At 32.3% G+C, this 16,131-nt stretch overlaps 1 protein-coding gene across 1 annotated transcript in view; it reads right to left on the reverse strand.

Moving 5' to 3' along the window:
* The window catches only part of ATRNL1 (attractin like 1), an 829,354-nt gene that overhangs the window by 717,118 nt on the left and 96,105 nt on the right, over positions 1–16,131 (reverse strand). Inside the window, 1 exon segment of the mRNA XM_017543810.2 lies at positions 536–719. Coding sequence (XP_017399299.1) covers positions 536–719 — 184 coding nt within the window.

Below are 16,131 nucleotides of genomic sequence, written 5' to 3' on the forward strand. Positions count from 1 at the left end.
ACAATTTTCAAGTGTTGACGAGAACATGAAAAATCAGGAACACACACCCTGTTGGTGGAAGTATACCTTACCAAAGTGACTTGAAAAGCAGTTCAGCAACATGTAATAAAGTTGAGGGTATAAAAACTCTCAGATACAACAATCTCACTTTTAAGTATGCATCCTAGAGAAATTCTTAAATATGTACGTGAAAAGACCAGTACAAGGAGTACAAGGTAGCATTGTTTATAACAACAAAAGGAAAATTTACCTAAATGCCACAAGCTATGTAGTTCACAGGAAGTGAGATGATGAAACTAAAACATGCTTTTTAAAATTTACACATGACAATAAAATGTGAGTGCAAAGAAGAACAAGCCCCTGGACAGATGATATCAAAGTCATACTGGTAAACAAAATTACTCATCTGAAATGAAGATGGTATCAGCGCTTGCAATTAACGCACATAAAGTATTTCTATGTCAGAAACCATTTTAAAATCAATCGTTTACAATAACGAAGGCAAAATAGAAAATGTGTAATTTTTTGTACTCACCAAGTCTTAGTGTTAACTTCATATTTATAAAGATCATCAACCAATCCATATTTGTTGCCTGGCAATGCTTTATACCCTCCATGAACATAAATGGACTTTGTTATTTCATCATACACACTGGTATGGCCATATCCACCTTGTACAATAGCTCCTTTAGTTTCTGGAACAAGCCAAGTGTTTGATGCTGTAACAGAAAGAAAATAAATTATAAATTTTAAGTAGTACTTTTAAATATAACTAATATATCAACCAAAAATACCAACAAGTTCATTTTAATGACATATTTTTATGAGTAAATATCATCTATCTAACATTAATTTAATCAAGAAACATTTATTAAATATGTGTCAGGTTAGGTGCTGGGTTTGAAGTTGAGTAACACTGGTCTTTCCATAGATGAAATCAAACTCTGAAATACTAAAAAGAACATTTTTTGTGTTTGCAAGAGAAAAAGGAAAACTTTATTCTTATATTACATAAATAACTCTAAAAAAATTTAACAAATATTTTATGAGAGTCTACTATGTGACACAGTTAGTCACCGATATTAAAAAGATAAAATGTTATGATCCCCACCCTTAACAATCTAAGATTACTTGAACACATTTTTAGTACTGTGCTGGTCCTTTATTTGTTGGTTATAAGCCCTACTTTCCTTTTTATAAAGTCTTTTGTATTGCAGAGGATGAAAACCTAAACAATAAAATTTCCAAGACTCTCTTGACAATTGTGTTACTATTAGGTTTCACCAGTGGGAGTACTAGTATGAGATTAAAGGACAAGAGGAAATATTCTGTTTTTGCCTCTAGCAGCAGGAACAGGAAGACTGTGGTAGGTAATGGCAGTGCTGGCTTAATAGGTATTCCCTGCTCAGTATCAAAAGTGGTATGTTTAGTTTTTCTGTGGCAAATGTGATCATAGGCTCCAGCCTAGGTATGTACCCACTTCTGGATTTCTGGATGATCCCTTCCTTTTGGTGTTTCTAGTCTGTCTAACATTTTTGTAACTAATTTCCTATTTTAAAATCCTATTCTGTTTGCTGTATCTTCAAGAGAGTCATATCCCAATGCAGTTTGACTAATAAAAACATCAATCATATGCAAGGGATGCTTTTAAGAAATGCACATGAAAAACGCACAATTTCTTGGCCTTAGAAAATTTGTTATAAAAAGCAGCTATATAAAAATCTGTCATTCACTTTTAAATATGCAGATAGATCATATCTCCATCCTTCCTCTAACCAGCCACCTAAAATGTGGCATCCTAGTCAGCTCATTGAAAATACCCAAATCAACTAATAAAAAATGATAATGCTTAAAAACTCTTTGCATTTACAAAATTCTAAGGTAGTACAGAATATGATTCTACAATAGTCATAAAAAATAGAAATATCAAAACAAGAGTCATCAAAGCCAATAGTACTTCATTTATGTTAAGAAACTTTGCAATACTCACATGTAATTAATAGACATTACATTTTGAAGGTAATTTCCAAAATATGAAGTAAAAAACAAGTTATCAGAAATAATTTGATTAATATTTCTTAACCACTTAAGTTTATTTATAAATTTCAACTAAAAGATTTTCATATTTTTATTCATTTTCCTTTTAATAAAGATAGATAATTGATCCTTACCAAAAAATATTGACTCAAGAAGTATAAAATGTAAAAGCTACCCTTTTCCCCAGACCACTACCTAGAGGTACTTTTCATAATTTGTTATGTACAGACTATATTCAAATTACAGTTCTGAATATTTTTGTAGACATACATAAAATGCATGTACATTATGTACATAGATTTGTTTATATATGTGTGTATGTATATAAATATTTGTACCCCTAAAAAATACTATTTCTCAACTACTGTTTCACTTAACAAAACATTTGAGGCATCATTCCATGTCCCATTTATTAGTTTTTTAACAGCTAAATTCCATTGTGTTGATAATATATAATTTATTTAAATTACTCTCCATTGTTACTCATTTGGGTTTCAATTTGCTCTTAAAAACAATGTTGCAATAAACAACCTTGCAATCAACAGCAGCATCATTCTCTAACAGAGCATAGTTCTCGGGAACTATCTCATTATCTCATTTAATAATAACCTTTGTAGGGGTATATTATTGCTATCCCTTCTTTACAACTTAGGAAATTCAAAGCTAAAAAAATTGAATAACACATCAAAGGTTCAAAAGTTAATATGTGAAACAAGATAGGGTAGACTAATTTTTTTCCCTGCGCCTCCCTACAGACCTTAGATACAGTGTAAGAGACAAGCAAAGAAAAATTCTGAAGGGTGCAAAGAGGAAGGCAGACTGGCTAGGGACTGGAGGATGTATATCTCATGACACTCACTCACCTAACAGAAGGAGGTTACTCAGGCCCAGCATTTCTCAACTCTCATCCTTACAAAAAAAGGTTACTCGGGCACGCTTATTCCTTTCCCAAATTGAACAAGCGTCCCATGGACAACACCAGATGATCCTAGCAGCACTAGCAAGAGGGACCCGCCAAATACTACTTATACTAAGTATGCAGGGAAGGCACTCCCCTTCCCTACAAGGCCCAAGACTGGAAAGAGAGATCTCACCACAAGACCTGAATGCAAAACCCAAACTAGATGACTACCTGCTAAGATAAAATATTTAAAATAGAACCTAGAGACTCTCATTATAAAACCCAAAATGTCAAGTTACAATCAAAAATTGCTTGTCATACCAACTACAGGAAAAATCACAACTTGAATGAGAAAAGACAATCAAGTAATACTAACACTGAGATGAATCAGATGTTAAAATTATCTCAAAAGATTTTTAAAGTAACCATGATAAAAATACTCCAAGTAACTACAAATATTTTTAACTTTTAAGTTCAGTGGTACAAGTACAGGTTTGTTACATAGTGCAACAATAATTTTATTTTAAAACTTCTACACCCAGAAAATCAATAAATGAAAATTCAATAATATTTCAAACATAAAGAGAACATTATAGATTTTAATAGGCAATTCACTAAACAGGAAATAATAGCAAATGAACACATAAAAAGACATTTACAATAGTAATCAGGAAATTGCACATTAAAATACCATTCACACCCATCACCTTGGCAAAAGTAAAAATTCTCACAATTTTCAAGTGTCGTGGGAATTTGTTGTATCAATTAGTTCATCACCCAAGTATTAAGCCTAGTACCCATTAGTTACTTTTTCTGATCCTCTCCCTCCTCCCACCATTCACTCCCACCATTCACTCAGCCAGAGTGTGTGTTGTTTCCCTCTATGTGTCCATGTGTTCTCATCATTTAGCTCCCACTTATAAGCAAGAACATATGGTATTTCGTTATCTGTTTCTGTGTTAATCTGTGAAGGATAATAGCCTTCAGCTCCAACCACGTCCCTGCAAAGGACATTATCTCATTCTTTTTTGTGGCTGCATAATATTCCATGATGTATATGTACCACATTTTCTTTATTCAGTCTATCATTGATGGGCATTTAGGTTGATTCTTTGCTATTATGAATAGCGCTGCAATGAACATATGTGTGCATGTGTCTTTATTATAGAATAATGTATTAATATATTTCTTTGGGTATGTACCTAGTAATGGGATTGCTGAGTTGAATGGTATTTCTGTCTTTAGGTCTTTGAGAAATCACCACACTGTATTTCACAATGATTGAACTAATTTACACTCCTATCAACAGTGTATAAACATTCCTTTTTCTCTGCAACTTTGCTACTATTACAAATTATCTTGAAACAAAAAAAAAAACACACACACACACAAATATATCAGCAAAAAAAAAAGTTTTTAAAAAATGACAATAACAAATAAAAACTAACTGGATAGGCCCAATACCAGAGTAGAAATGACAAAGGAAAGAACTGTTAAACTTGAAGACAGATCAATAAAATATATCAAGAGAGGGAGTGGGGCAAGGGGTGAAAAACTAACAATTGGGTACAATGCTCAATACCTGGGTTACAGGATCATTCATACCCCAAACCTCAGCATCATGCAATATACCTACATAACAAACATGCTTTTAGATTCACATCCCCCCCCGAATTTAAAAAAAAAAAATGTTAAAATTATAAAAATAAACAAAAAATTAAAAATAGAAATAAATAAATAAAATTTGCCCAATATAAAAAATAGAGAAGACAGATTGGAGAGAAAAAACTGAACAGAGTCTCAGAGACCCTTAGGACAATAACAAACGGTTCAACATTTGTATCACCATAATCTCAGAAGTAGAAGAAAAAGAAATGGGGCTTATAGAGTTTTTAAAGAAATGATGGCCAAATACTTCCAAATTTTGTGAAGACATAAACCTAGAGATTCAAGAAACTAAGTAGGCTAGGCACAGTGGTTCATTCCTGTAATCCCAGCACTTTGGGAGGCAAAGGAGGGTGGATCATCAGGTCAGGAGTTCAAGACCAGCCTGGCCAATATGGTGAAACCCCATCTCTACTAAAAATACAAAAATTAGCTGAGTGTGGTGGCATGTGCCTGTAATCCCAGCTACTCGGGAGGCTGAGGCAGGAGAATTGCTTGAACTGGGACCCTCACTGCAAGAGACAGAGGTTGCAGTGAGCCAAGATCATGCCACTGAACTCCAGCCTAGGTTACAGAGCGTGACTCCATCTCAAAAAAAAAAAAAAAAAAAAGAGAGAAAGAAACTAAGTAAGTCTTAAATAGGCTAAACCCAAAGAAATCTATGCCAAGATACATCATAATTAAATTTCTAAAAACTAAAGACAAAGAAAAATATCTTGAAAGCAGCCAGAGTGAAATGACAAATTACCTCAGGAAACAACAATTTTAATAATAGTGGACTAATAGTGGACTTCTTTTCTGAAACCATGGAGGCCTAAAAGAAGTAGCATAACTGTTACCAAATGCTGGAGAGAAAAAGTACTGTAAAGTATGAATTCTACCTCCAGTGAAACTATCCTTTAGGAAATTAGAAGAAAAAGAATTTCTTAAATTTCAAGAAACTAAAAGAATTTGTCATTAGCATGTCTCTCCTGAAATAATGGTTAAAGAAACTTCTTCAAACAGAAAGATAAAGGAAGGAAGCTTGGAGCATCAGAAAAGAAGTCAGAACAACAAATAGAGCAGAAATATGAGTACACACAACACATTATCCTCATGAATGTTTATAAATCATATATGATGATGGAAAAAATTATAACACCATTGATACTCAAGATATTGATATCTAAAAGTAAGAAAAGTAAAGGTGAAGTGACGTAAATGAAAGCAACTTTTCCACATACCACCTGAAGTGGTAAATTATTGATGCCAGTAGACTGTGATAAGTCAAATATATATATTTTAATATCCAGAGCAACCACTAAGAAAATGATACCAAGAGATACTACCAAGAACACTATGAGTGCATCAAAATGGAAACCTAAAATTTATTCACATAACCCACAGGAAGCAAGAGAAAAAGAGGCACAAGAAAAAGAAACAAACAGAAAACAAATAATAAAATAGCAGACTTAGTCACTAACATATCAAAATTACCTTAAATGTAAATGTTCCATTTATAAAACATTCTTGGAATTACAAAATTATAAAAATGGAGAATAAACTGGTGGTTATGAGGAGCCAGGGTCGAAAGGAGGTAGGTATGGTTTAAAGGGGCAATGAGTAGGATCTTTGGGGTGAAGAACTACTCTGCATCTTAACTATGGTGGCAGATACATGAAACAACATGTGTGATAAAACTGCGCAGAATGAAATATGTGCACGCGCACACACACACACACACACACACACACACAAATGAATACAAATAAGACTGGGAAAATGTGAGTAAGATCACAGGATTATATCAATGTCAGTATCTAGACTTGTGATATTACACATTTGTGCAAGATGTTACTATGAGAGAAAACTATGTAAAGGGTATACAGAATCACTCTCTTATTATTTCTTACAATTACATACCTGTAACTACATTTATCTCAAAATAAAAAATTTATTTTAAAAATATAATGTTCACCTTACTGGTAATCAGCATAATTCATTATGAAATATAGTACTTCACTTAACTACTTGGCAAATATATTTTTAAAAACTTTTAGAACTGTAAGAGCCAAAATATGGGTCTAACACCAAAATTTGCATTCTTAAATACCATCTCAGTGTTTCTCTAGGTCCAATCACTAGCAGTTCAGGAAAGGAATTTTTAGAAATGTAAGAGCCAAAACACAGGTCTAACACCAAAACGTGCATTCTTAAATACTGCTTCAATGCTTTTCTAGGTTCAATTGCTAGCTGTTCAGGCAAGGAATTCATAAGTGGCATAGTACTTTCAGATGAAAAATTAAGGAAACAATTGTGTTACCATACAGGAAACAAATCTGAAAAGTAAGATAAATTTGATTCACAGTCTCATTATATTCTTTTTATGTTTTGCATTTGGAAATGTGTATATACTCCAAGGAACCAGTTGGTCTCAATAAACATACAAGGTAACAAAATATAGATCACTTCAGAAAAAGTATTTTCTTATTCTGTTATTTGAATATGCATGAATATTTATTTTAAATTTGGTAGTGTGCTTTATCACATTCTCAATTTATAAAAGAGTAAATCACTGGTTCAAAAGTAGGTCATTAATGAGAAAATACAGTGGTAAAATCAGATGCATGAATACATGAACTAACTCAAGATAATAATGCAAAAGTCAAAAAGAAATCATTCAAATATACCAAGAGTTCTTCATTAGGCTATGATGGAGTAATTTAGAAAGCATTTCCTACCACAAACAACTCAAAAACCAGAACAAAATAAATGAAAAATCCTTTACAGATACTGGATACCAAGCAGCATACGACTGTGATCCTGTGACAACATAGGACTATGACTCTAAAAGAAAAAGAAACAATGTAAGATCTATGATTGCCAGAGCATACTGCTTGTAGGCAATGCTCTGGCCATGACACAAGATGGGGGAAGTAAAGTAGAATAAATAAACTTTTTAGCATGAAATAAATATTTCTCTTTCTTTAAAGAGAAACAAATAAATACTTTTTTTTATTTCTGCTTGTTATCTAATGTCCGTGAAGAATTTTTCATATATTTTTTTCTGGTTTTTGAGTTGTTTATAGCAGGAAATGCTTTCCAAATTACTCCACCATGGCCTAATGAAGAATTCTTAGTATATTTGAGTCATTTTTTCTTTTGACTTTTACAGTATTTTTTGCTTTGATAGTATTTTAAGTGAAATGCTATATTTCATAATGAATTACCCTGATTACTTGTAAGGTGAACAGAAACTCAGTGAGATCACAAATAGAGTGGTGATCTCACTGAGTTGAGAAAACAAAGATTAGAGTTTAAAGAAATCAAACCAGCTCGCACACAGAGAAAACTCAAGAAATCTTCAGAAAAGTACCACAAGCCTTTAGCTGACTACTGATCTGCATGTGCAAAAGGGAAAAACTACTTAATGCTGTGGAAAGGACCAAAAAACAACTCAAGTTATTTACTAGCGCTAGTAACAGTTTGTTCTCAGAGCAACAATAGAAAAATGACCTCACACTACGGGAGGTATTAGGTAGAGTGCTGAGAAGGGCTATAGTACCAAAATAAATGAGTAATAAACTAAAAGTTGCTCTGGAGCCAATCTAACAAGAACAAACTCCCAGAATGTTCAAACTCATAAAAAGTAACGTAACTGCATGTCAGTACAAAGTCCAACACCCCTTAAAAGAATACAACAAAATCTAATAGCCAAAAATTTTTAAATATGCATGTCCAAAATGTATGAAAATTTAACAAGTAGAGAAGTCAAAAAATATATAATTCATAACAAGAAGGAAATCATTCAATAGAAAGAGACCCAGAAATAAAACAAAAGATAGAAGTGGTAGAACAGAAGGTTTTTAAAAACTATTGGAAATATATTTGAATATGCTTAATAATGTTGCAGAAAACATGAATATGATCAAGAATAATAGATAATTTTTTAGAAACTAAAATAGAATGCCTATAAATGAAAAACACAATATCTCACATGAAAAATACATCTAACAGAATTAGCACAAGGGAGAGATTATAGAACAGTGAACTTATATATAAATAGAAACTGTCCAAAATGAAGCACATAAACAAAACAGACTGAAAAACCTGTATAACAATATCAAGCAGCCTAATCTAGGGTGATAAGAGTTTGAGCCTAATCTAGATAGGGTGGTATGACGGTAATGTGGTGGACAGAAATAACATTTGAAGAAATAATTTCCCAAATTTAACAAAATCTCTAATTCCACAAAACCAAGAAACTCAATGAAATACACTCAAGGTGTGTGTGGTGGAGGGGGAGTGTTGAAAAACATAAAGAAACTCACACCAAGAATTTCATGAAGTGATGATGATTTTTTTAAAAAAAGCAGAAGAACAAAAATAAGAATGACAACTGACTTCTCATAAGAAACCAATTGCAAGTCAGAGGACAGTGGAGTCACATTCTTAAGCTAGTAAAATGTGGGGATTATGGGGAGGAATTGCCAACCTATAATTCTATTTTAAAAAAAACTTATCAAAATAGAATTCTACACTCAGCAAACATTTTTTCAAAAATGAAAATGAAACAAAAAGTCATCAGACAAAAAGAAAAATAGTTAAGAGACTTGCCCTACAACAGACGACAACAAAATTCCTTGTACTAAATGAAAATTATACCAGCTATTATATAGAATTTGGATTTATACAGATGAATAAAGAGTATAGGAGATGGTTAATATGTGGATAAATATAAATCATCTTCATTTTTATCTCTCTAAAATGATAATTTACTGTTAAAAACAAACATTATAGCAATTTATTGTGCTGTTTATAACATATATAGGTATGATATTAGCTCAAAAGAAATAATTTAAAAATCAGGTATACTATTTTAAGGTTCTGACACTATATATGAAGTGATATAACATTAATTAAAGGTAGTATCTGATAAACTAAAGATGTATATTGTAAATAATACAGCAACCATTTAAAAGAAACAAAAAGATGTAGTTAATAATAGTCCTACAGATTCATGAAGCTGAGCAAACCACAAACAAGGTATTTTCAAAAAAATCCACGGCAAGCATATCACAATTAAACTGTTGAAAAATAAAAATGAAGAAAACATCTTGGAAGCTGCTACAGAAAAATAACAAATTATATAAGGGAACAACAATTTAAATGACTATGGTTTTATCATAAGAAGCCATAAAGGCCAGAAATAAGTGGCCCGACATTTTTGAAGGGCTAATAACTATAACTTAGAATTCTGTATGCAACAAAAATATCCTACATGGGTAAGTGTGAAATAAAGACATTCTCAGATGCAGAAAAGCTCAGGTAATCTATATAGTCAGCAGAGTTGCTCCAAAAGAAATCCTAAATGAGGCTATTCAGATAGAAGGGATATGTTCATCACCACTGGTCATTAGGGAAATGCAAATCAAAACCACATTGAAATACCATATTATGCCAGTTAGAATGGCGATCATTAAAAAATCTGGAGACAACAGATGCTGAAGAGGATGTGGAGAAATAGGAACGCTTTTACACTGTTGGTGGGAGTGTAAACTGGTGCAACCATTGTGGAAGACAGTGTGGCAATTCCTCAAGGATCTAGAAACAGAAATACCATTTGACCCAGCAATCCCATTACTGGGTATATACCCAAAGGATTATAAATCATTCCATTATAAAGAAACATTCACACATATGGTCATTGAGGCACTGTTTACAATAGCAAAGACTTGGAACCCAAATGCCTATCAATGATAAACTGGATAAAGAAAATGTGGCACATATACACTATGGAATACTATGCAGCCATAAAAAAGGATGAGTTCATACCCTTTGCAGGGACATGTATGAAGCTGGAAACCATCATTCTCAGCAAACTGATGCAAGAACAGAAAACCAAACACCGCATGTTCTCACTCATAAGTAGGTGTTGAACAATGAGAACACATGGACACAGGGAGGGGAACATCACACAACAGGGCCTGTTGGGAGGGTGGGGTGACTAGGGGAGGGATAGCAGGGGGTGGGAGAATTGGGGAGGGATAATATTAGGAGAAATACTTAATGTAGGTGAAGGGGGGACAGATGCAGCAAACCACCATGGCATGTGTATACCTATGTAACAATCCTGCACAATCTGCATATGTATCCCAGAACTTAAAGTATAATAATAATTAAAAGAAGAAAACACAAAGACCCGAATAATAAAATAGTAGACCTAAGTTTAAATATATCAACAATTACATTCCAGAAGTTAACAAAGGAGAAAAAATGAAATTGTAAAAGGAAAAGGAAACTAACAGAATAATTAGAGGGCAAAAATCAAAACAGCATGTTTAAACCCAAGCGTATTGATAATTACATTAAATATAAATTGTCTAAAATAGTCAATTAAAAGGCAGCATCTGTCACATTGAAAGAAAAAAAAGCAAAGTCCTATCAGCTATCAAAGAGACTAAAACATATGAAAGTATAAAACTCAGTAGTAAAAGTAAGGACACAATTCAAAATATTCTAATACTGTAATGGTGATGTGTGAATCACTTTTATCTGTAGTATAAAGGCTAAAAGACAAAAGTGTTAAAAATAATAACTATAATAATATGCTAAGGAATATTCAATAAATATATAAATCATGACATCAAAAACATAAAATATGAGAGGTGGAGTTGGCATAAAAACGTAGAGTTATTTTATGTGATCTAAGTTAAGTTGTTATCAGCTTAAAAGAGCATTACAACTATAAGATTGAATTACCAATCAAAAGTTTTTGAATCAATAATCAAAAACCTCCCAAAAAAGAAAGCCCAGGAACAAATGAGCTTCACTAATGAATTGTGCCAAATATTTTAAAAATAATTAAGAACAATCCTTTTCAAATTTTTCCACAAAATATAAGAGGAGGGAACACTTCCAAACTCATTTCATGAGGCCAGCATTATCCTAATACCAAAGTCAGACAATGACACTATAAGAAAAGAAAAAATAAAGGCCAATATCCCTGATAAATATTGGAGCAAAAATTCTCAACACATACTAGCAAATAAAAATCAAGATCACAGTAAAAGAATCATTCATTGTGATAAAATGGGATTTATCCCAAGGAAGCAATGATGAGTTAACATGCAAAAATAATTAATGTGATACACCACAATAACAGAATGAAGGACAAAAACTCTATGATCATCTCAATAGATGCAGAAAAAGCTTTTGATAGAATTCAACATCATTTCATAATAAAAACTCTCAGCAAATTAGGTATAAAAGGAATGTACCTCAATATAATAAAAGCCATGTATGACAAGCCCACATTCAACACCACAGTGTTGGAAAGTTGAAGGCTTTTCCTCTAACATTAAGAACAAGACAAGAATGCTCATTCCCACCACTTCTGTTTAGTACAAGAAATCCTAGCCAGAGGAATTAGGCAAAAGAAAGAAATAAAAGACATCCAAATTGGAAAGAAGAATCTGCCTGTTTGCAGATTACATAATATTACATGTAGAAAATCCTAAAGTCTCCACCAAAAATCTGTAAAAAAATAATAAATTCAGTAAAGTTGCAGAATACGAATAAACATACAAAAATCAGTAGCATTTCTATATGCTAACAATGAACTATCTGAAAAAGAAACCAGAAAAGATCCCATTTGCAACATTAAAAACTAAAATAAAATACTTAAAAATAAATTTAAGCAAGGATTATATCTCCAAGATACTATTTACCAATAAGACTATATATTCTTTACTTCATTATTTATAATTTTTAATTTAGTAATATATTAATTTCAATCATAAGATAAATTTTAAATTTGAATCAATCTAGATGGGGTGCAGTGGCTCACTCCTGTAATCCCAGCACTTTGGGAAGTCAAGACAGGAGGATCACTTGAGGCCAGGAGTTAAAAGACCAGCCTGGCCAGCATAGTGAAACTCTTAAAATTACCAAAAAAAAAAAAAAAAAAAAAAAAAAAAAAAAAAAAAAAAAAAAAAAAAAAAAAAAAAAATAGCCAGGCATGGTGGTGCACATCTGCAGTCCCAGCTACTCGGGAAGCTGCGGCACAAGAATTTTCTGACCTCAGGAGGCAAAGGTTTCAGTAAGCCAAGATCATGCCACTACACTCTAGCCTGGGTGACAGAGCAAGACACACACACACACACACACACACACACAAAAGTTGGCCCAATCTAGTTTTAAACTTTTAAGAATCCTAAGAGGCTCAAAAGTAAACTAAATGCTCAAGAAGAGTACATATTATACTTTATTATGTACCAAGAAATGACCAGATCATGGGATTTTTTCTTAGCTTACCTTTCCATAAGCATTCAGTTAGACAGTTAAGACACAAGGGAGCTATTATTTACTGTGAACCTGACATACAGTTTTTTTCTCTAAGAAGTTATGGTAGATGTCTTCAAAAGATTCCCTTCAGCACCTTACATGGCAAACGCCAATCTCTATTACTGCTGTAGGTTTGAAGTCTCACTTGTTTACAATTGTTGGTGGAGAACTACCACTTTTTTGAAAACTTTTATACTTACAGATGCTATAATAAAAAAGACTCATTGTTAGGGCATTTGAACCTTGCCTCCAGTTATAATAACAGAGTAGCTATATATGTAAAATACCATTTCAAACTTCCACAATGACCAAGTTATTCTGATTCTAATAAACCAAACAAGTAACCAAAAAAAAAAAAACTTTAATTTTAAAAATCTGTGGCTATACTCCAAATTTTTGGTATTATCCAAATGCATCAGAACTGAAATAAATGTGCTAAAACTGAACTGTATTTGTTCTTTGTATCTTACTTTAATGGGTATTTTTTTTATCACTAGGTTAGTTCATTATTCTTGCTAAAATAGGAAAATATACCCTGGTCTACTGAATATCTTATGCAAACATTAGTCTAAATTCCCTCCCTGATGGTGCCCTCTCAGCAATTAAGCACAAAACTGATCCAGAAGAAAGCAAGTAATGTAACTGTTCATTTGTCTACAGAGATGACTTCTAGATGTCTCTTTGCTTTAATGTAGAAAGAATAGAAGCATTCAAACAAATTTTTTTTCATGTTTTAGTCCTGTTAATTATTGAAAATAAAGTTTACTGAAAAAGTAAACTAACAAGTTTACATTTTCCCACTAATGCCAGTATAGCTGAATTTCCACAGTCTCTCAAAATGACTACCACTTTAGCTTGCTAAGAAGTCTCCACAACTCACTTGCTATTCATATACCTAATCCCAACCCTAATACATTATCTACATGGATATCAGGATATTTTTTTATAAAAAGCAGATATAATCAAGGTTTCATCAAGCTTAACTATTGAAACATTTCCTTTTATTGCTCACTAAAAAAAACTGAAAATCTTTGAAATAAATGTAACCAATGAGTTGAAAAATCTGTACAATAAAAACTATAAAACACTGATGAAATAAATTGAAAAAGACACAAATAAATGGAAAGATCTCACATTCACAGATTGGAAAAATTAATATTGTTACAATGTCCATACTACCCAAAGTGATCTACAGATTAAGAGCAATGCCTACCATAATCTCAGTGACATTTTTCACAAAAATTAAAAAAAAAATTCTGAAATCAGTATGAAACCACAAAAAGCTAAGGCAATCTTAAGCAAAAAGAACAAATCTAGAGGCATCCCATTAGTTGATTTCAAAATCCACTACAAAACTATAGTGATGAAAACAACACTGTACCAGCATAGTACTAACACAAGACCAGTGGAACAGAATAGGAAGCCTGAAAATAAACTCACACATTTATAGTCAATTAACTTTCGATGAAAATGCCTAGAGACACATACCAGGAAAAAGACAGTCCCTTCAATTAATGATTCTGGGAAAACGATATATCCACATGCAGAAGAATAAAATCAGACCCTGTTTTACACCATATGCAAAAATCAACTAAAAACGGATTAAAGTTTTAAAGATAAGACATGAAATGGTAAAACTACTAGAAAAAGACATAGTGGAAACGTTAATGATATTCATTGGGTAAAGATTTCTTGGATATGACCCCAAAATCACAGATAACAAAAGCAAAAGTAGACAAATGATATTACATCAAACTACAAAGCTTCTGCATATCAAGGACACAATCAACAAAGTGAAGAGATAACCTATGTAATGGGATGATACATTTGCAATGATCCTATTAAAGGATTAATACCCAAAATATATAAGGAACTCAGAGAACTTAAAAGCAAGAAAACAAATAACCAAATTAAAACATGGGCAAAGGACCTGAGTGGACATTTCTCAAAAGAAGATATGCAAATGCCCAATAAGTATACAGAAAAATGCTCGACATTACTCACCATCAGAAAAATGCAAATAAAAACCAAAATGATATGTCATTTCACATCTGTTAAAATGGTTATTATCCAAAAAGACAAAAGATAACAAGTGTTGGCAAGAATGTGGAGAAAAGGGAACCCTTGTACCCTGTTGGTGGGAATGTAACTAAGTATACCTATTATAGAAAACAATATAAAGTTTCCTCAAAAGATTAAAAGTAGAACTACCGTATGGTCCAGCAATTTCACTACTAGGTATATATCTAAAGAATCTGAAATCAGCACATCAAAAAGATATCTTTATACCCATGTTCATTTATAACATTAGTCTCAATAGCCAAGATACGGAATCAACCTAAGGGTCCATACAATGGAATGAACAGATGAAGAACATGTGGCATATTGATGATCCTGAATAACATGGGTTTGAACTTCATGAGTCCACTTATGTGTGGGCCCACTTATATGTAAATTCTTTCAAACTAATGCAAATAGAAAATACAACATTTGTGGGATGCAAAACTTGTGTTTAGGGAGAACCAACTTTTCCTATACAGAAAGGGCCAACTTTTCCTACATGTAGCTTCCCCATGCTGACTGTGGGAGCTGAATATGTACAGGCTTTGGTAGAGGGGTCCTGGAACCAATTCCCTATGTATACCGAGGGCCAACTATATATACACAATGCAATCTTTTTTTACCTTAAAAAAGGGAAAACATCCTGTCATTTGTGACAAGATGAATCAAGATATCCCTACACCTATTAAAGAAAATACATACATAGTTAAAAATTTTTTCACGAAGTCCTGGAACAGATAGTTTCCCTGATGAATTCTATCAAACATTTAAGATAGAAATATTACCAATTCTATACAAACTCTTAAAAAAGATAAAACACTCTTTAAATCATTTAACATTAGCCAGATTACAAAACCATATGAAGATATTACAAGAAAAATGCATATGCTAATACCTCTTATGAATATAGATATAGAAATCTTTAAGATTTTAGCAAATACAATTCAGCAATATATGAAAAGGATAATACATAATGACCAAGTAAGCTTTATCCAAGAATGCAATGGCAGTTTAACATGTAAAAGTCAATCAATATCATTCACCATATTAAAAATCAGAAAAATTAAAAACAAAAGTCATTCTCGAAAGATGTGAAAAAAACTATTTTGAGGAAATGTAACACTATTCATGAAAAAAACTCA

Source organism: Cebus imitator, unplaced genomic scaffold (genome assembly GCF_001604975.1).
Source record: "Cebus imitator isolate Cc_AM_T3 unplaced genomic scaffold, Cebus_imitator-1.0 Scaffold161, whole genome shotgun sequence".
Classification (NCBI taxonomy): Eukaryota; Metazoa; Chordata; class Mammalia; order Primates; family Cebidae; genus Cebus; species Cebus imitator.